Source organism: Apteryx rowi, unplaced genomic scaffold (assembly GCF_003343035.1).
Source record: "Apteryx rowi isolate R43461 unplaced genomic scaffold, aptRow1 scaffold_183, whole genome shotgun sequence".
In the NCBI taxonomy this organism is placed as follows: domain Eukaryota; kingdom Metazoa; phylum Chordata; class Aves; order Apterygiformes; family Apterygidae; genus Apteryx; species Apteryx rowi.
In genome coordinates this window covers 938693-960457 of record NW_020448119.1, presented here as the reverse complement: position 1 = coordinate 960457, position 21765 = coordinate 938693, and the positions used below count along the sequence as shown (strand labels likewise).

Sequence of the window (21765 nt, the reverse complement as noted above, 5' to 3'; positions counted from 1 at the left end):
ATTAGGATATTTGTGAGGCCTGGATCTAGTTCCCATCACCCTCTTCCTCAATCTCATGTGCATCCATTATGTTCTGATGGGGGGAAATCCTTACGTTAGTGGTTAGTTAGTGTTGGAGCTTCAGAGATGTAGGTTATTTGTTTAGGCTGAGTAGGATGAGGAAAGTCAATAATTTTCTTTCTAAAGGCTCATTTACAATTTTTTGAGCATTTCTTTTGTTGTATTATTATAGTGCATATAGAGAGGTTTGTTTTTCCTATGCAAGCTTTTGTACCATGGAAGTTTTGAAGAACACCACTGTGAAAACTCAGCAATACCTGCCAGCTTTTAATCTTGTCCCAGAGATGTTGAAACTCATCAAAGTTTATCTTCCCTGAGCCGTCTGTCTGTGGTGCAAACGTTCAGGTAAAAAAATATTTCAAAGTAAAACCAGTAAGTCTACAGCCACTGGTGAGAGGGGATGATTGTGAAGCCTAGTTCAAGATTTCCTCAGCATTAAGAGCTGGCTGAAGTGTGCAGTAAAACATTTGTGAACAATCTTGTCAAATCTGGACTGTATTTTGTTACAGGAGCGTGAAGTATTATTTCCTTATGTGGAAGCAAACCTGTAGTATAGGAAAGAGGCTTACTCCTGTAGCTATTGTAAAGTATATGTGAGCAGGATGTTCCAGCGGGGTCCTTTCAAATGCCTCCAAATGTGAAGTTCCCCCCAAAGTTTTTAGACAGCTGAATTTGTTCTAGAGTGAAGCTCCTTCTGATTTGCTTCAAATGAAACTTAAAAATAAGCAAAATGTTGTCTAAAACTATAAAATGTATTTAGGCTCCAACCATTATGCTTTTAGGTCATAGTTCCAATTTTGTTCTCTCAGAATATAGGAAAGCTAAGTGATGTTGTATTGGAGATAAGCCTGTGTGGCATCTTGTAGTATGTTTTACTGCATTTGCTCTGAGACAATTTCTGCATGCTTTAGGTGCTAATTATACGGTGGAATGTATAATATGTTATAAATGTAAAGGTAAGAGAGAAGTAGATAAAGTCTGTTGGCAAAAAGCTATATATATGTTGAATAGGCTTAAAAAAAGACTACTTATGCTTTAGTACATAAGCTAGCCAGTAACTAATAATTAAGGGAGGGTATTATACTTATTCTGTAGTTCTCTGTTTGGGGATACTTTCATTTGCCACCTATGCTAATGCTGAGATGACTGGAATTGAGATGCGCCAAACCTGGAACGCTTTGTGTTATCTGGCTACAGAATATAAAGTACTGTTTTGCTTCCCTGGCTTACTAACTTGCATTTGACGTGGTTCAATAACAAGTGCGTGTGGGAGGAGGAGTGACGTGGGGAATAATAAAGCTCAAGTGGCCTGGAGTGGTATCGAGCACTCCCCTTTCACTGGAAAAGGATACATCCATCAAAGCAATCATGCTGCGACAGGATTCCAGTTCAAATCCTTCTGTCTTTAGGTCCTTATCTGAAATAAATGATTGCAGGTGAGAAGAGATCATGCAAGTCAGCAAATGCCTCTTCCTCTTAGGTGTGACTCTACTCAAAGTAGGAACTAAATCTACTTTCTTCATTTTTCAAGAAATGAGTGAGAGAGAAATCCAGAAAGGTTTTCAGTTATTGCTTGTGAATTAGAGATGAACTTTCTTGACATGTTGTATACAATTTTAGTCTGCAAACTTCTTGAAAACTCTGCATTAACTTCTAGGTAACTAAGTGAGCCCAGGGTCAGTAGGCTGAAGTTTGCTATACAGGGAAAAAAAATCTGCCTCTCCATTAGATTTTTTTTTTTTTTTTTTCCCAAAGGGCATTTGCAGACTGCTAGAAATACTATATTATCCTGCTTGGTGCTTTCAACAAGCTTTTGCTCGTTTCTGCCTTATCAGCCTGTATCACTGTAGAGACTGTTATCACTTGTAGTGAGCATCTCTTTGAAAAATTCAGCCTGCTAAGGCTTCGGATGGGGATTGCATGGAAGTGTAACTAGGAAACTTGTGAACTTGAAGCCATAAGTACTTTAAGAGCGTAACTTGGGGGAGGGGGTGAATATTCCATGTCACAGATTTTTGTCCAGAGTTATTGAAAAACATGCTGAAACTCACGTTTTTTTACAACATTATTGAGAACATTCCTGAGTTCTTCAGCATTGATCTCCATGTCCTGGTGAGAAATGCAGGGAGAACGCCATTAGCTACAAAATTCATTACTGAGCAAATCATTTCATGGATGCATATTCTGAAAGAATGAGGTCTTTATCTGGTTACTTTTCAGCCTGGCATGTGTTTTAAACTAGAGAGAAGTTCAGGTTCATATAAACATTGGCCCAAATCTTTCCCCAGGCTGCAGCTACACCTTTGGTACAAAGTAGATTGAAAGTTACTGTATACCGATTATGTGGTCATCTGCATCACTTAAAGGGTCCTGCTGTCTTGGGGTTAACTTGCTCTATCTGATGTGTCACTGCATATGTCTGTTACCTTGGGATCCACGGCCTCCCCTGGAGCTCAGGTTCCACCTCTCGCACCTCTGCCCTAAACAGGGACTGGGTCATTTTGAAACAGGACAAAGACCAAGAAACTGAAAAAGATGACTTAAACCCTTCTTGCTTGCTCTTTGTCTGAGTTGTTTTCTTCTTAGGTGACACTGAGGGTCAGGCTTGTTCACTGACGATTGTTCATAGATAAGGGGGAAAGCAAAATTGTACTTTCTCTGCCTCCCTGTTTCTACAAGCTTAAAATCGGAAGTAATTGCCTTGAAGTTAGTGGCATTGCATAGGTGGAAATCAATGCAAGTCAGAAGGGAAATGGCTAGACCATGGGCTCTGTGTACACTGTCCAAGGAGACTGCTGGCAGCTCTCCAAGAAAGACTATTTAAATGTAACTTGTTAAAGATGTGGTTTTTGGCCAGAGAAGATACTGTGCGTGAATGTTTATTCCTTGCCTAGACTTGCATTGATTTTCAGTGCACGTCCTTCACTGCTGGAACGATGGAACAGGTAGAGACTAATTGCATGTGTACTAATATATTTTGCTTTCTGTCTTGTCTAATGCTTTTTCCTCCTACTCCCAGAATTAGTAAGAGGAAGATATGTAAACACTTGTGATTAAAAACCAACAACAACATGACTTTAAAAATTATTCAACAAACAATTCCTGCTCTCCACAAATGAGAGTTTTTGATTTCTCAGTGTTTCCTTACAGGTGGAATTATGTCACCTTTGCTTTCTGAATATTTATAGTGGGTTGAATTCTAGAATTGCAGTGACAAATTATTTAGCTATAGAGTCAGAATCTGAAGTGCTGGTTCCCCATACATCATTCTGCAGTTGTGCCCTGGGGATGCTTCTCTGTAGGAGTGAGAGCAGTTTGTTCTTTGTCCAGTCAATAGTCCTGCTGCCGAATTGACAACCAGATAACAAGTAAAGCTAATTAAGTTTTCATTAGTCAATTAAACAATCCTCAGTTGAAGTTGTCAAACCTATTTTATGTGGTTTATTAAACTAACTAGAAGAACAACCACTAAGAAGAACTTCAGTGTTTTGAATCTGTGAAGCTGTTGTGGCTAGGCTGATTTGAAGGCATAGATAGGGACTGGCTGAGTACTCACGTCCCCTGCAATCTGTCGGAAAATATTCCTGAACTGTTTTTCCTCTTCAGTCGGCTCATGAGCTTTTCTTGAAGCATGCTAAAAAGCAAAGAAAAGATACATTAGCCCAGTGGGAAAGAGAAAGGGGTTTGAGGGGCTGGACAGCTTAGTCACCCTGGCTCTGAAACAACCTCCTAGCAAAACCGGAGCTCTTCAGAGGAACGTCTCATCCTCCTGGTCCTTTTCCTTTTCTTCTTCTAGAAAATGGTTAAACGTTTTCCTTGGTGAAACTGCTGAGTTCTTAACTTCATCCTATTGCTTTCATTTTTCTTGGAACAAGCCTAAATGGTTACTTTCGGTTCAGGATGTTTATCTTCTAATTTTGTGTTTCAAAACATAAAGGAGAAATTTGGAGCAGAAAATAAAAGTTTGCTCCATAGGCCTGTAGGCTGTGAATTGACCAGAAGGATTTGGGGAGTTGAGAGTGCTTTCTAGTGTGGGAAGCCCCTTTCTTAAGACAAATATCCCAAAAGACTACTTCACTTCCACCACTTTTCTCTTTATAGGACACATGCAAAGAGCGAGCCTGAATTCCAAGACTGATACCTAAAGTGTACTAGAAAAATATTTTAAATGTTTTTTCCTGATATTGTTAAATTACAGGAATTACATGCGACAAATTAAGGTGAATTTCTTAGTTCTTATTTTTGTTTGTCTAAACACAATAGAAAGTTAAGGTGTAGTTCCCACTTCACTGCATACATGCTGTGGCAGTCATGCAGCAAAACAGCAGCACTTTCTGTAAGCAGGGACACTGTAAGCCTTGGCTCCAAACACCATGAGCTTGGGTTCAGGATCTGGCTGTCATACCTCAGGTCCCTTCTCTGCCTTTTGTGGACACAAATTCTCTGTTCGCTATCCTGCTTTTTTCCCTTCTCTCTGGGAGTGAAAGAAAAGCAGAGTGCAGGAGCTCCTGGGGTTCCTCAGCCCTTTTCCATCTGGCCAGAGGGACTGGTACAGGGCCACATAATTCATAATGGGGAGAGGCTGTGATCAGTGCCAGGAGCCTCTGGAAGCCTTTCCTGCTTGATTTGCATATGTGCCCTCTGTACACTAGGTACCTCTTTGAGGGGCTGAGTTACAGTGGATTGAACTTCACTTCTCAGGGGGAAGAGATCTCTCACAGCCTGGATCCTTGTATGAGAGCAACCTGGAGTTGTTTTCAAGCACCTGCATCCTCCATCACAGGCATTAAATAACTGAAGGGATAGTCTCTGTTCTCTAAAACTTGTTAGACCACCTAAAACCAATGCAAATTATGTTAAGATTTGATGAAAAGCTGTTAAGTATCGAAGGACCCTTCTTTGCCCCATTGTGCTCTGCCCAGCCACTCCTTCATGCTAGCCAGACCATGCTCTATTTTCTGCCTTGCCAGTTGCTTCAGAGACCTTTTTCTCATCTATGCTGTTTTTTTCACCATCTTTGCCAGAGTCTTCATCTGCTGTCAACTCCTTATTGCTGTTTGCTCTGTCAGAAACAAAGATGATAGGCTAGAAGAAGAAGGAAGAGAGCAAAAGAGAAAAAAAGTGGAAATTACACAAGTAGTAGTGGGGAAAGTATTTGGGCCACCCATTCTGTGGTAAAGCGCATGCTGCAACAGCTCCCACCCCGGCAGGGCACCAAAGAAGCCACAGCTGGGAATGTAAAAAAGGAATCTCTGAAGTTACTGCTTTCTTCATACTAAAAAGAGAGCTGCAAAACACCTTGCGCAATCTTTGGCATCTAGTTTTCCTGTCCAGGAAGCAAGTGACAATTTAAACTTCACTTCTTTTTTTTTTTTTTGAACAAAAACTTGCCCTTCTCCATGAAAGACAGTAGCACTTAAAGAAAAACAGAATCCAAATCCTACAAAGAAAATGAGTTTACTGTATTTCTATAGGAGCTTGTTCGCTCTGTAAAGCTTATGTTCTTTCTCTGTATTGATTCTTGAAGCATTAAACTCTAGGGAGCCACATGCAATTGGTCTGGTTTAGTATATTCAAAGCAAAGAAAGCTGCTACAAGACGTGAATATCTGCTGCTATAGTATTAATGAGGATCAACCTGTCTTGAGACTAAAATGCCTGATTGTATTTTCTGGGTGCTTTTATGGGCTGATCTGTTTTATGTTTCACGGACAATTTTGGGTATATATGAAAGAGGAATCCAAAATGGAGTCAGCCACATTAATCTTCAGAATATATCCCTTGGGGGCCTTTTTGTATCCTTCCCCCCAGCCAATAATTTTACTTGTAAGCTCAGAGTATGTTTTTTCGTTGGTAAATGGGTTGTATAGAGTGGAAAGGAGAATCCTGGAATTTGGTTAGCAGAAACCTTGGGAAAGAAGAGTGGCTGTATTAGGCACTGGAAAGGCAATGTGAGGGCATGTGTCTGGAGGAAGGGGTGGTTTTCGCTAGAAAGGGAATATCTGGGTGTCTGTGGTGGGGCAGAAAGGAAGGGCACTGAGAGTCAGTAAAACTGGAAAGTTTCACTGTTACCCTTTTCTCTGAGAGGAGTACCTGATGCTATAGCTATTTCATTAGATTTTAGTGTGGAAAGACAAAATTTTTACCACCTGCAAATAGCCTCTTATCCAGTATCCTTCATTAACTAGATCAGTTTCCAGATGCAGAGGAATCACTAATTACAAGAATGAACTCAGCTCCTGCTGCATGCATTTCACATGCTCTTTTCCTTGCTGGTACTCTGCACACTGCTCAAGCACCCACCTTGCCCTTTTTCTTCTTCTGTAGAAAAAGAGAGTTAGAAAAAGTGTTTATAAACAGAATTGTAGATTTTGGCCAGATCATACAGAGTGAGATAGTTAAAGTGCTTTTTTTTTTTCTCTTTCCCTTTCTTGCATTTATTTTTCCTATTCATCTGTATTCATAGAGTTCTCAAATCACCCATAAAGAAATTGTATATTGAAGGATAGGAATGGCGGAACCATATCCAAGCAGTGGCCCATTTCATTTGGGGCTTTATCCGCATGAATAAAATCTCTATTTTTGGCTCTATTGCTCTTCTTTCTCCCAACCAGTCAGGACCATAGAGGTTGAACTTCTGTTCCCATGAAGCAACGTTATTTGAAATGGCAATGAAATTCCACCAGATCTGGGGAGCGCCTTTTATTTTATTTTATTTTTTTTGTTACTATGGCAGCAAATGGAAGGGAAACACTTTGAGCAAGATTTAGTGTATCCTATTTTGTGCAAGAGCATTCCCTCTTTTTTCAAGACTAATTCTACTGATATACTGATAATATATTCACACAGATATGTTAAAAACTCGGGCCAAAGAGAGCTTGTCATGGATGCTAGTTTGAATCATGTTATCATCTGGATCCTGTTCCAGAAAAAATGTACTTTAAAATAAGATAGTTTTTTATTAGATGAGATGCCAGTTTTACAAATAAAAAAATCCTGGAGCACAGAGCTAGGCCTTCTCCAGAATATGAATACTCTTAATTGACAAAGGCAATAGAAATGCTTCTTTATATCAGGAGCAGATTTCAAATCATACAACGGATTTTGGTCTGTCCAAATCATAAAGTAGTGTATATAAAGCCAAATATTAGTAGAAGTGTTTTGATGAGAAAATATGGGAATTTTTGATAACAGAAGGGTCATGCGGCTACAATGGTTTTCTGCTACAGATTTTGCTACATGTGATAGTCCTTCCCCTCTCACACTATTCATATGCAAAAGAGGCACAGGACAGTACTCACTGATGGACGCTGCGCTTCAATCATGTTTTCAACTTCCCTAGAAAAAGGCAGAAAGAAAATAAATCAGGAAAGTGGCTGTTCCCAATTTTTTTTTTGTTTGTTTCTGCAGATCGTTCATAAGCAGCCACTTGAACTTTCAAAACGGCCAGTGGTTTGGGTTGGCTTTCAAGCATTATAGTTGCAAACTCTAGACATAGCTTTTCCCTTTGAGTTGAGCATCTCAAGTATCACCTCCAAGAATGCCACTGTTTGGCTTGCGTCCTCTCAGAGCCTTGCCACCACTGAACTTTGATAGCTGGGGGTAAGATGGAAGGTGTTTGGCCCTAAACAATGTGAAACTAGCTGCCAATTTGCTGACCTCTGGGAACCCACTAGAAGAGCAGGAGAGAAAAGAAATAACTACCTATTTGTGTGTTTCCTTCATGACTGAAGTCAGATCTGGTTCAATGGTCTGGCTGGCAAAAGCTTCAATTGGTGGTATATAGCAAGAAGCAACAAATTGATTTTTTCATGTAAAAACTGCAAAGGGTATGTTCACAAAGGATATCCTGCAACTGGTAAGCTTCTCCAAAGACAGTTCAAAGCACGCCCTTGTTAGGCTTTAAGGGAAGCTCAGGGAAATGAGTTTGCAGCTTCAAGTTTCTAAGGGGGTTAAGAAAACTATATGAGATACAAGAGCACTGTGTGGCAAACTTAGGACATGACTATGGTAAACTACTGAGCTCACCCCCTTCTTTTGGGCCAGATAAATGGATTTGGAACTTACTCGGAGAGACTTCTTTTCTCTGAGAAGACCCTCAGGATGAATTCTCCTTCCTGATGAGGTTCATATGTTGATGGGATGACAACATACTCGTTGGGTGGTAGCCGGAAGCGCTCAGAGATTTCTCGCATGTTTATGTAAGTCTTACTTCTAGCTTTGGAGGCATTGTAGAGGAAAAAATCCTTTTGCAAGTGCTGCTTATTACCATACATCTGCAGAACAAATGAGTCAAACAATCTGTCTTCAGCAAAAGTTTACGCATTCCCTAGGTGGTTCCTCATGCAGGCAGCACATAGTCATGACAGAAAACACAAATGAAACAGCAGTGTAGCATGCAGGGAGCTGACTGGGACAGCTAGCTGGGTACAGGTATGGAGTCTTTCATATTTAAGTTGCTACTGGCTAGGTTCAGTTGGCTTCTGAGGGCTGCTCCATGGTCCACCTGGAGTGTTTTGGCAGGTTCACCCACATTGTTGAGATGCTGCTGTGCAGTGACCAGGCAATACTGAGACACAGCAGTCTTGGACCTCTCTGCAGAGTCCATCTCCTCCCTGCAGATTTTCCCTCGGGAAGGGGTTGAGTTATGCTAATACACTGGTATAGCCTCAAGGATATATCTAGTAAAGTGAGACTCTCACAGGCTGGCTGTCTCTTGTCAGCACTAAAATTATTATTGTTTTTTAAACCAGTAACAACAAAACTTAAATCATATCTGCTTTAAAGGCAATTCTCTTCTGCTGTGTAGATGCTTTTATCTAACTTTTTTTTTTTTTTAACCTGTGTGTGACTAAAGTTCAGCTGCTTTCTTTTAAGTGTCGTATGGCAAGGAATGATATATGCAAGCTCCTACATATAGCATGGAAAGGTGAAGGTGTTTTCTCTAGAAGCTTGTCCTTGATTGGAAGAAATGTGAACTGTGTATTGGCTTCAGATACATGATCATCAAATTTTACATTGGTTCAAATATGAAAATTGAGTCGGGGATTGTGGGCTACAAGCATTTGCTAGTTGTTTTCTGCAGAAATAACCAGCTGTAAAACAGTAAAGACAACATTCATGTTGTCATCTTTACGTTTTCCAGGTAGTATAGCTTTGATGTGAGCTTGTTGCAAAATTTGTGGTGCCAACGATTCAGCTGCTGGCAGGCTCAGAAAAAACTTCATCTGTGTACTTTTAATAGTGCTTTCTTTGTGATCACAATGGCTGAAAATACCATTGTTTTCCAGAGAAAACAGTTATATAACAGACAATGAATTCTGAAAACAGAGAGAAAATCATATGGCTGTAGAAAGTATGGCCATTGATATTATTTGCAGGAGGAAACAGAATTGGTCTAGGGGTCTTCTGTATGGAGTGTAACATCTAAGAGAGTTGATATTGTGTGCTGCAGTCCAGGCTCACTGAGTGAAAGCCATGTCCAGATCACATATAAAATAAGAAAGAAGAACTGAGGGAAGAGGTGCAGGTGAAAAGAAGGTGTGAGTGAGAAGGAATTCAAAATAACTCACAAAATGTTACTAATAAACACTCAAAGCAGAAAGATTAACAATTTCATTTCTGTTGCATCCCTGAAAACAAACTCGACTGGACAGTTTCCAGCTGACTTACAGACAGGCACAACAGTAACACTATCTGAGTATACACCAAGATGTCAACTCTGCCTCCATTCTGCTCATACCTCTTTGGGCACCTTAGGGAGAAACAAAGAAAAGAAATGGTCAGGGGTGCTAGGTGAGTCCACTTGTTCAGAAGATCACATAAAAGGCTGTTCACAGACTTCTGGGGATGCAGCCAGTCATTGAAACACCCCCAGTTATATAAATATTCTAAGCAACTTCTCCCTTTCTTTCCAGACTTCTTGGGTTCTACTTAAGATTCATTAAGATTAGAGCTAGATACGTTTGTGCAAGGAATCAAGCAAACTGACTTCTTTGTGAAGTAAATAGGAGGGATAGGGGTTGCTCACTATACTTGAAAATTGTCTTGAATGTCCCTTCATCTGTTCAATAACAGGTAACTGCTATCCAGTTTTACATGATTCTGCCAATGCAATGTTTAATTTCAGCAAGAATGAACAGGTGATTGAAGAATATATGGGACAGAATATGTTAACATCTGACATTAAGTGACTATGAAAGCCTGCTGCTTCCAGATGGGGTGAATCCTGAGATTACTATGGGCTAAATGGTTAACAAGTCTGGAATTTCTCTTCTCTCTTCCAGGTTTTCCCTTGAGTGCCTTGAAAAGCAAAAATTGCAATCATGTAGTCAGGCTGAATTGATTCAGTCACTGGGAAAATGCGTACTGTTGGGATTTGTGACCACTGGGCAGAGCGCAGAGTCTGGGTAGTGCTAGTACCTCATAGATGGCAAAGCCAATAGTGTACAAGTTGGCTCCCAGCTTGCGTTCTTTCCTCCTGTTTTTCTGCATCAGTGCAACAAGAAAGCTGCAGACAACCTCCTCATCCTCAGGATCATCATCTTCCTCCAGGAGCCTCAACCGATACTGGGGATTGGTCCAAAATGTATCTGTGAAATCCCACCAACAGCCCCAAAGCAAATATGTAAAGCTTCAGTTTTCTAACAGTATGCATTATCAAGAGAACCTTTAATGTTCTCTACCTGTGGTTCTTGAGGGAAAGTTAAAATTGGATTAATCTTCTTTTTACGTGTTCATGTTTTACATAGTTCTAGCCTCTGATGCAAAAATCAGCTTCCATGTTAGAAATTATACCATGTGGTTCTCTTCTACCTCCTTTTCAAGGCATCTTTCTGGTTTAAATTGTTGTATACATTTCTCTTATTAACAGCTCAGGGTGTATATTTTTTTATGCCTTCCCACTCTGGTCCCTGCAGCAAGGCTTCCCAGCCTTTTGGAAATAAGCTTTCTTATTTCTGTTGAAGAACTATGTATCTCCTCATTGTCAAGCTGCTTATTTTAGACTATATTTTGCTCTCCCTGTTTGCCTTTGTTTAAACTGTGAACTCTCTGTGAACTCCACATGGGGGAGTTTATTGATTTATATCCCATATATTTCTGTAAAACTTTAACAATGTAAAACTGAAGTCAGAACTAATTTAGAAATCCTTTTGTGCCATGATGACTCAGGAAATGCCTTAGCCAATACTGTAATGCAGACATCTCTAGAAGGGAGCAGCTGCAGCTGTTTTGCTGTTTATGCATGACAAAACTGCGTAGCAAAGGAGGACTGAAGATGGAGAATTGGCATCTGACAAACTTCCAAAGAACCTAAAGCTGGTGAAAAATGGATTTCCCAAATGAAACCTAGCTTATAGAGTGAAATTGATATGTTTTGTCTTACTTGGGGGCCCTATGAAGTATTTGAACAATGATATGTCTTTTCAGGACTGCCTTACACTGCTCACCTGGATAATTGCGGCAACCTCCAGCTGAGCAGCCTCTCACCCAGCGCCCTTCATTGACTGACACAGTCCAGGTCTGGAGTTTATCAGCTTCCAGAGTGTCAGGTGTGAGGTTACAGATCTCAAGTTTTGTGAAGTGTCTCATGAAATCTTCAAATGATATCCTAGAGGAATTGAGGGGAAACTGAGTCCAAGTGGATTTAAATGGTGGGCAGTAGTCTGAAAGATACACTGTTCCTGGCTAGGAGTGAGTGGAGGAGAGCAACCCACATTACTGCCCCTATTAGGGCAAGCTTGCAATGCAAGCTCGATTATTTTTTCTATTGTGTTTGGGCAATTAGCATGTGTACAGCTCCAAACCAGGTGTGATGCTTGCTGTTTTTTTCCCTGCTGGTGACTGGAGGACACTGGAGTGAGAGGTTGGTACTTGGGAAGGAGGATGGAGAGCACATGGAAGTGCGGGATATTTAGAAGGACTGTGATGGTGGGAATCAATACACCCTGGTGGAAAACTGACGGTATTGCAGAGTGGGTCTTATTGGGAATATGAAGGGGAACAGGGATTATGGCAATGGTGTTAACAGATTTAAGTGGTGCAGTGTGATTCCTTTCAGCCACAGCTACATATCTCCTAGAGAAACACAAGGTTTGATAGATATTCTCACCAAAATTCCCCATCCTCCATGATCTTGTGCTGCAAGCGGATTTTCTCTGCTTCATTAATGAAGTTCCACTCCTCTGATCTACCAAAAAAATAATCAAGTTGCATTACATTTTGAAATACATAGTTTTCATGAAAATTGTTGTCCTTTACTGTAGGTCTCTCAGTGTGGAAAGCCAACAGTCATCTTGTTACATCCATAAAATTTTTTCTTTCAGAGCTCTGCAAATACTTGTTTCAGTGCTACCCTCTCCACATGCCCAAAAGGAGAAGGATTTCATCACAATTGCCCTGTTCCTCCTTGCCTCCCTTCAGACTTCCTCTTAGCAGCACTTAGAAATCTGCCGAGTTGTTTATTTTGTTTAGCTTGGAGAGGAAAGTGCTTACAGACTCACTGCTGAAGTGAATAGCTACCAAAAGTCCTTTTAGTAAAACCAGATTGGAAGCTTCATCCAAACTTGCCTGTGTGCTGACATCCCACTTCTTCCAGTTTTTCTGTAGCATGAAAGATTTTTCTACTGTAACTCCTTCTCTTGCCAATGGACATTACAGAACTTGCTGGACAGTAAAATCTGACTGTGTCGTTGGGCTGCATTCTCTCTTTGTTTCCATTGATTAAATCCCCTCTTAACATCTTTTCTAGTTAGTGAAGTTTTGTTTGTTTTTTTTGTTTGGTTGGTTTGGTTTGGTTTTGGTTCTTTTACGGCTTCAGCTAAACACTCACTAAATACCATTAACTTCAAAGTGTAAAAATGACAGAAAAGACTATTCAAATACATCTTCCTTAAATGTTAGGGTCCTGCACAATCTGTATAAGGGGAAATAAAGCTGCAATTTTCTTAATCGTGTCATACTCCTAGACATGCTTTTTACTCACTTGTCACTCCAAGGTCCGTTCCATTCCACCTGTCCCCAGGGGTTCCTTAGCCTTACCAGCCTTATTTTCTCCCCTTTAAATGTTGTCTAGTTGAAAAAGAAAGCAACAAGGATCATCTAAATTATTTAATGCAAAGTAGGCTCAGAAGAAAACTTTGTCTGTCAAATTGCTGACACCAATTCCCTGAGCAACTGTGCTTCCTGCAGCAGTCACCTAGCCTGACCTGCTTCACGTGAGTCAGGGGAGTCTATAAGAACAGGCGGTGGCCAGCTGTGGTCGTGCTGGTTTCCTTAGCCCAAGCAGACCATGGTGGAACATCCCCCACAGAGCTGAAACTTGGTCAGCTTTGTTTTGGACAGAACTTTCCCTTATTTAGGTATGAATTTTGTTTCCTAAGCTCATCATTTCTTCTTCATTTCCTCATGGCTTGGCTGACATGCATGATGCTAGACCAGTCTAAACCACAGCTCCCAACAGCCAGAGGAAAGGGATGGTACATACCTCTTCCACTGCTGTGACAGAATAGGCATGGCCTTTGACCAGTCCACAAGCCATCCGGGTTTCATACTGCATTGGCATTATGGTCTGTTAGACACAATTAAAAGCAGTTATAGGCACTTGAGGCTCAGCCGGCTGCTCTAAGGCGGCTATCGCCACCCAGGGCTCTTGCAGGCAGGAAATGCTATTTGGATGACGGCATGTTTTGTCTTGTTCTACTCTTCTCCTTTTGTCAAGGCAACCAAGGTTAGTGCCTGCAGAATGAATGTTGCTACTGTTTGCTAAACATGAATTATAACAATAAAAAGTTAATAAGATCAAGAGGAGAGGACATTTTATGATTTACTTTTTCCTTTTGTGTATTTTACTGCCTTTTGCACTGAGAACACACTAGTATATAACATGCTTAATCAAAATAATTAAATCTTCTATTAGTAGGAATGTTCAGTCCTTGCTGGGATAGTACGTTCTTGTGTGGCTCAATAACATTCTCTTGCATTCTCTAACCAGAAACTTTACAACTGATCAACACCTAATAGGCTTCTTTCATCTTTATACGCTGCTGTGATCTTATCATAATTAAAACACCCTATTTCATATACTGTTCCTACTAATTTACATTCTCTTTTGAATTCATTTCCTGTGGGGATGTACATCTTATTCCATAACTTTTTATAATCCTTGTGATTGAATTTTTTACCAGCTGATATTCAGGAAGGACGTAGCTTTCTTCAGCAATGTGTTACTTGGATATAAATACGTTTGCTTTCTTGGTAATGAACTGTATCTGATATACTTTATTTACAAATCTGAGAATACTATTTATCTGGGAGATGAAGAATTGAGAGCAAGATAGATGTATACAGTCCACTATGCGTATAGGGGAATTCACTGAGGAAAGTGAGAAGGGAAAGCCCCACCTCACTAAGTGTCCATGGATGATTTATGAAACTTCCCCTCCTCCATGCCACTGAGAAGTGACTGTAAGGCCCTGCCAGTAACTCCTCCATCCTTCTTTGACACAGCTGAGGGCATGAGAGAGGCAGGGCTGGAAAAAGAGTATTAGTAAAGTCACACAGCTATGTTCTCAACTTGCACAGTGAGGGATCACATCCAAATATTTGCTGGTTGTCAGGTTTTTTTCCATTATTTCCCTTCTGCTCTTATGTCCTTTTTCTTGCTCCTGTTTCTATACTTTTTCTCCCTATAACCTCAGATCTATTTTCTTTTTTCTTCATTTCTTCTTATGTTGTCACCTTCATTACTTATGAGAATCCCTTCCGCTCTTTTCTGTTTAAGAATATTAATTTCTGCTGCTGCTGGTACCCTAGGCCACTTCTCTGAAGTGCTTCTGAAGTCTGCGCTATCTGCCTCTTTTCTTCAAGAGTTGGGACTTTCTGGTGATGGCTCAGGACTGTAACAATAAACAGCAAAATGGGTACAACGAGCAGCAACTGTAAAAATTCTATGAGTAGACAGCCACTGGGGAGGAGATCACCCCCAAGACGTGGGTGATTTGGACAGTCATGCTTGCAAAACAAGACAGTCATACTTTGCTTTCCCAAAGAATTACAGCAGTTTGGTCTTTTAGGAAGACTAAATATGGATGTCAAAAGAGGGAAGAAATAGCTATTTCTGCTGCAAATGCAGAAGATGGTTTGCATAAACAAAAGTTTTAGATGGTGTAATTTCTTTTTTTCCCCTGTAAAGGGAGAGAAGTAATTTTCTGTCATTGAAAGGTGGGTCCCTAAAGGGAATGGCATGACAACTATCTGACAGTGAGAGGACAACGTGTCCCTCTTCAGATTTGGGAGTTTTCAAGTTTCCCAAAATGAGATTTTTCTTTAATTGTTCTAATATCCCTTTCTTAATTTTTCTAGATACAAAGAAATTTCAGCATGCAGAAGTATGTTATTATACATGTAATCCTAGGTATATTTTCCCTTTTCCTTGTTATGCATTTTAAACAAAGAACTTACTAATCAATAATCTTAAAGGAGCTCTCTGCCTTTCTCTGTGTACTCCTCCACTCTAAGTCTGTCTGAAGACCAGACTCCCCTCCGTTTGTGGGCAGAGCTCCGTAGTACTCTAGATATCAAAATAAGTTCTCCACGAGCTCTTGTGAAAGGAGTGAGGGCCGTATAGAGCTGCTTCCCACTGCCCACCTTGGGATCTTGTTCCCTTCTAGTATTTTAATTTTCTCCCTCATTTCATCCTTCCCAAGAAAAGGAATTGTTAAAAGCTGCTGATCATTTCCTGTTCCCAAATACAATAAAAACATGCCACTTTGGCATAAACTTTGGAAATTACAAGCCTTTGCCACAAGCCAACAGCCCTTTGCCTCAGTATTAACGAAGCCCTCTGGATAAGTGTACCAGTCACTGTGTTTGAAAGGACTGAAGTACTTTAACACATACATCAAATGGCATCCAGAATAACAGATCTTTAGTGTGAGGATAACTCAGTGAAGTGAAATAAGGATTTAAAAACATAAGTGATGTGTTTCTCTAACTGCTCTGGCTAGAGATAAAAATGCTGTGAAATCAACTGCTACTTGAGACATACGAACCCAGGCTGGCCTTTCGTCCGTCCCCTGGTAGTCTATAGTGGATTGAGTCATCTGCGCGTTTTCTAGATTCTTCACCATTCGAGCAATCAGTTCCCCAATGTCACTTCGAGGAGCTGATCCATAGGAAAAACCTAAGTTATCCTGGTACAGAGAATGGGAGAAAAGTATAGTGCAGAAAGAGGAGGCAGGGAGAGAGAAGAGAAATAATACGAGAAGGATTAGAGTGGTAAAAGATAGACTAGATAATTTCTGTTCTCCCTCCTTATGTGCTAGATGGTCCACACTTATCTACAGTGGTCAATAGCACTGGTTATTCTGGTACCTTTACTTCAAACTTCACAACAGGTGTTGAAACTAGCTTTATTACTTTCACTTTTGAATAAAGCATAGTAAATGGAGATATTCTAGGTCCATGCTGGGAACCAAAGGGTTAACTTTCTAAGCATTTACATACTATTAGCATCTTTGACCTGAAGATTTGAGTGTTAACAGAGCTGCAGCACCATTGTACTAACTTCATTTTACTGGGCGAGGGCATTTAAAGGAGTGTCTTGCCCCTTCTCCCTGCCTTCATGTTCAGCTTCTGCTAAATTTCATTTTGGTGCTTGCTATTTGCTATTGGGGGACTTCCACTGAATTCCCCCCATCTCCTAGAAATGGACATTTTCTATGTGAACTAAACCAAATAGTTCCAAAAGGTTACGTATATTTGACTACTAATGGAGAGGTCCATCTCCTTTGCCAGTTGTTAAGGCTCATCTGCAGGGTTCGTGCGGACTTACATCAATGGAGCTGGCCATGAGGGATCCTCTGGCGATCGCATGTTTCATGATTTTATAGATATCTTTCGGAGCATCTCTTATCTCATAGAACTCTGTCACTCCTCCTGTGAAGTCCTCCATGGCCTCTGTGGTGTTGCCTCCTTTCAAAGCTTCATAGGACCCATGGAGTCTTGGAAGGAGAAAGGAAGAATAAAATTACCTTGTGTGTGTGTATGTACATACATGCCCACGCACCCATTTCTTATAATCTTGTGTGTGTATACACGTGTATATACACACACAAACATGCATACTGAAAAAATCGGTATGTTTGGTAACCCTAAAATTTAAAGGTTTAAAATATGCTGCCTGCACACACATTTAAAAAAAAAAAAAGATGCTGAGAATCAAATGTAGATCTCTGAATGAGTAGTAAATTAAATTAGAAAACATGCTTAACCCCATGCCCAATTCACCAATTCTAAGCCACTAGAATATATGGAAAAGGGTGCTTGTCTGAAGAGCCTCTTACAGTGCACATATAAGTCTGATACACAGTGTTTTGATCACCTCCCCAAATACAGCCTCAGCTGGGGGCGGTCTAGCAGGTTTTTTACTTTGCATAGGCCTTTTCTAGAAGAGCGCTCCAGAACTCATTGCGCTGGGAGGACTTGGTGAAGACCAGCTGGTTGTTGTAGGTGGGTAGGCAGTCATCGATGACGACGTCCACCCAGTCTCCGTAGCGCCAGAACTGAGTAAAGGCAAACAGAGAAACCTCCTGGTTCATTTGATGGGGGGAAGAGGGAGCCTAGTTTAAAAGCCAGGCTGAGAGAGGGGAAAAAAAAAACAGAAGCTGTCTTAATCTGTTGAAACTTTGAAACCCCTTTCTGGCCTCCCGAGGCCAGAGCTGAGCCCTTGCAGCCAGATTACACTGACAGAAGTTGCAGCTCCTTGCTCAGTGGGGGTTAGTCGTTTATGAGGTCTAACACCCAGGGAGGGCCAGGGCACAAATTTTAAGCAAGTTGCCTCTTCACAGATGCAAGGCACAGTGGCCTGAACTCCCCTGGGCAGTGCTTGCTGCCCGTCGGGGGCCCCTTGAGAGCGCTGTGGGAAACGTGGCAGGCAGTCAATCCTTTCTGGATAGCCAGTTCCCCAATAGCTGCTCTTTGACAGAGACCAGCTGCCCGCAGGGCTAAAAATAGGTGCTCTTGCTAGGTGCCAGCGCGGGGCTGTGAGGAGGCAGCCCTGGGCACCTGCCGCTGCCTCTCGCGCCTGGGCTGCAGCAGCCTGCAGCGCCTCGCTGGTGGGCTCCTGCTCCCATGTCTCCCACGTGGGCTGGCCCGCCTGCGGGTCCCCACTCAAGGGTCCCATGCAAGGGGATTCAAGACCTATTGCTCTTCCCTGCTGCCGCTTAATGCTTTCAAAGGGTGGAGAAATCAGAGTGCAGTGTGCCATGGGCTCAGCTCTCTGCTGGGCAAATACAGTCACGTCAGTTTCCGCATAGATGGAGGGACTCACCTGGAAGTGAAAGATGCCAGCGTAGTTTTGTATAAAGGACTGGTTGTGAGGTATGACTCTACAGAGGAGTTTTTTATTCAGTGTCAGGCAAGCGATGGCTGCCAGGAACCAGCAGTCACCTGCAAACGAGCAGAAGAGGCAGGTGAAATGAAGGGACAGAGGGAAGATCTGAGATACTGCCAAGTGACACTAATTTTCGGTAGAGCATGCCATGGCCTATCAGTAACGGGCTGAACTGAACATCTTCTGCGTTGCTTTAGCATATGTATAGCGCTCCATTTATCTGTGCTGTGGAAATGCTCATTGGCACCATTCGTGGCTTGGTATGCACTTATTAAACAGGTGAGCCTTGCCCCAAAGTTTTGAGAAGTCTAAGTTGATACAATTCATGTTGTCTTAGCTTGCTCAGAAAACACTCTATTAATTTATAAATCTACGGATTCTTAATCTGCTTCTGTTGTAAGCAGTGGGTTACCTGCCTGGCCTTCCTCAGTCTCTACTGGCTCTTGGGGTCTGTATCCTCATAGGAGAGCCACCCCAAACAATATTTGTCTGAGGCCAGAACATTCCCTGTGTTCAGAGAGAGCCCAAGGTCTGGCAAGTACTGCTAGCTGCAGTAAGATTTCCCTGCTCCACGTGAACTCCTTGCTGACTTACCAAGTTAGTTTTCCTTCCAGGCTTAGGACAAACAATCCAGCTGAGAGAGGACTCTCTCCTAGATGGACCTCTGTATGGCTGAGGCTCAGTCTTACATTTTGATTTTCTACTCTCAAAATAACCCATTGTCCAAATCCTAATTCTGTGGGGCCTCTTTCTTGCTCCATTTTCTGATGTGTTTTTCTCTTTCTGAATCTGCATCTGCACCGTTCTACATACTGTMCCTTTTAGCTCTCTTCAGTTTGTTCCTTAGACTCTTGCTTAAGTTTCCTGCCTCTGTGAGAACTCTGGGAAAGCATAGCTCAGTTAAAGCCTCCTAGTGACTACTGTAAGAGAAGTTATAGGGTATGCTTGTCTAAACAGACTTATGTGAATTAGTGGGGTGAGAGAATTATACATAGTAGTAAAAACTAAACCTGATTGTAAGGAACTGTAAAAGAAATTCATAAAGCTGAGTGGTGGGTTGATAAAATGTGTGGAAAGCCAACTCTGTATGCAACAGTGCGTTCTAAGTTACCTATTTCCCCTTAGGAAGGATCTGGGATCCACTGAAAACAGGAGCTTTCATAAACTATATAACGTTCAGCAGTAGTCAAAAAGGTAAAGAAAGTGCTGAGAGTAGTTGGGAAAGGAATGGAAGAAAAAAGAGCAAATATAATACACATGCAAATTCATTTTTGTCCACACCTTGGAAACTGAAATTCTGGTCACCTTGGAAAAAAAAGGGAAGTTTAAAAAAAGAAAAAAAGCAATGGGAAGGTGATGAGGACCATCTCAAGCATGGAACAACTTCTAAATGAAAAGATTAACACAGATCAAGACATATCAGCTTAGAAAACCAGACACAGGAGAAGTTAAAAAACTATGAAAGACATGGCAAAGCTGAGTGGGGAATGGCTTTACAAAGCAGTGCAGGCGAGTGCCACGTGGATGACTGTTGCAAAGGCATCACTTGCACCTAAGCAGTGGTTCTATATGTATCAAAGTATCTTTGAGCATCTGAGCTYAAGTTCTTCAGTATAGGGGTCGTCCTTGAGTACAAGTCTACAAGGCACACTTAGCTGGAGGCCTCCAGAAGCTCCTTTATGGAAATAACAAGACTAAATACCTGAAAAAATACAACAGGAGCAGATTAGACTTTTTTTCTCACTTGAATAACTGCTTCTCTTTATCTCTTATTCTCATCTTAACTCATTCAGTTCTTCCTCAAAGCCTGAGAGAAAGGCCACGTCTTGCCAAATGATGCTTTATAACACACTCATGCTACTAGCTCCTGAAAAGCAAAACATGCTGCAAAGCATCTTTCTTACAAAGTTCTTCCCTAGACTGTGACAAGACAGGTATCAATGACTTACTGTAGCGAAGGAATCAGTAGATGTGTAGTGGTAACTGATGAGACAGAGGATTTCAAAAATTATCTTGGAGGCAAAAGCAAATTAAGTAAGGGCTAAGTGATGATACAGATTAAAAAAAAAAAAGTGTAGGTAGAAGTGAGAATTTCATACCTAATTCTCCTTGGCAGATGTCTGTTCTGTTGGCTCCACCAATAATAAATCGTGGATTCTCACAGATTTCCTGCAAGACATAAACAGATGAGCAGGAAAAACATGCATTTTGCCACAGAAATAAAAGCTGTTTTAGGACAATGTTTTCCTGTAGCATAATTTGTGGATAACAAAATCTCTTGCAGCGTTTTCAGCTGCAGAATTTCAATAAAGAAATGTTTTGAAACCTGGGTGTTCTAGACATCAGGGAGAACATTCTCCACATCTCTAGAAGGTCTAACAGCTAGCCCAGGGGCTCCTTCTGTGTCAGCTACAAGTATATGGTGCAAATAGATCAAAATGAAGAGAAGGGGGAAAAGATGTTCTCCATATGAGGAAAAGTAAACATTGAAGGAGAGAGGAGAGTAGGGGACCATATTTAGTTCTTTGAAAATGGACTGCAGGTCCAACTTTGAACCGCTGATATGCAAAGGTGTTAATAAGGCTGAAGAGTGTATTTCATTACCCCAGTAATAATCTTTCTTGAAATCTGTCCAGGATCAGATGTTTGATTCTTGGGAATAATCAAATGTTGGTTAAGAGATTCTATTCTTTTCCTCTTTTTACAGCATTTAATTGCCAGTGCTACATTCAGAAACATAATACAGCTCTCATCTGTCTCTGAGGACAGGAAGTCATTCTGCTCTGCAGTTAGGACAGTATATTAGGTTTGTTAGTATTTATGCTTGTGCAGAATGGGCACAAGAGGCTGCACAGGCATAAATAATTAAATGATTTCTGTGATTCTGTAGGGTCAGATCCAGCCAAGCTGTAAAGGAAGGAGGTGGGTTGTGGAATGATGCCCTGACTACGCTCAGGTTGTCTTACCTCTTTCTCAATAATCTGGGAGTGAAAGGGAGGTTAAATCAGCTGCTCTTGCTCTATTGTTTGAAAAACAGCTTCTGTCCACATATGACAGTGCTTCAAGGAATTGCCATAGGGAAGGAAGGACTATGCATGAACTATCAGCAAATGGAGGTGGGACTGTGGCAGGGTTTATGCAGAACCTCTTCCAAATTAATTATAACCATTTGTCTGCCAAATGGGACAAAAAACTACAGGGTATATGAAAGTCATAGGAAGAAGTAGGTGAAGCCTCTCCTACACCTCAGCATTGAGTTCCCTTAACGTATTGGGTGAGGAGAAGGAGAAACAACCACCTTTACTGGCAACA

At 41.2% G+C, this 21765-nt stretch overlaps 2 protein-coding genes across 11 annotated transcripts in view; one reads left to right on the top strand and one right to left on the bottom strand.

Annotated features, from left to right (window-relative positions):
* Positions 1-10426, top strand: part of ZNF106 (zinc finger protein 106) — a 62388-nt gene extending 51962 nt beyond the window's left edge. Inside the window, exons 24-25 of one of the 3 annotated variants that reach the window (XR_003252815.1) lie at positions 233-405; positions 1156-1285. The gene's annotated coding sequence lies outside the window, so the exon portion shown is untranslated. Of the gene's footprint in view, positions 1-232; positions 1286-10345 lie in introns of those variants that run through there. The other 2 variants (XR_003252814.1, XM_026061628.1) reach the window with 2 other exon arrangements.
* The window catches only part of CAPN3 (calpain 3), a 33300-nt gene that overhangs the window by 4709 nt on the left and 6826 nt on the right, over positions 1-21765 (bottom strand). The window contains exons 2-19 of one of the 8 annotated variants that reach the window (XM_026061643.1): positions 20553-20622; positions 18391-18509; positions 17490-17623; positions 16894-17062; positions 16112-16252; positions 13546-13629; positions 13045-13130; positions 12172-12249; positions 11510-11670; positions 10482-10651; positions 9802-9813; positions 8127-8335; positions 7361-7397; positions 6363-6380; positions 3617-3694; positions 2112-2169; positions 1413-1477; positions 318-386 (exon numbers count right to left, since the gene is read on the bottom strand). In XM_026061643.1, the coding sequence (XP_025917428.1) occupies positions 318-386; positions 1413-1477; positions 2112-2169; positions 3617-3694; positions 6363-6380; positions 7361-7397; positions 8127-8335; positions 9802-9813; positions 10482-10651; positions 11510-11670; positions 12172-12249; positions 13045-13130; positions 13546-13629; positions 16112-16252; positions 16894-17062; positions 17490-17623; positions 18391-18509; positions 20553-20622 (1758 nt within the window). Of the gene's footprint in view, positions 1-317; positions 387-1412; positions 1478-2111; positions 2170-3616; positions 3695-4716; positions 4909-5043; positions 5146-6362; positions 6381-7360; positions 7398-8126; positions 8336-9731; positions 9814-10481; positions 10652-11509; positions 11671-12171; positions 12250-13044; positions 13131-13545; positions 14141-16111; positions 16253-16893; positions 17063-17489; positions 17624-18390; positions 18510-20552; positions 20623-21765 lie in introns of those variants that run through there. The other 7 variants (XM_026061642.1, XM_026061645.1, XM_026061646.1 and 4 more) reach the window with 7 other exon arrangements.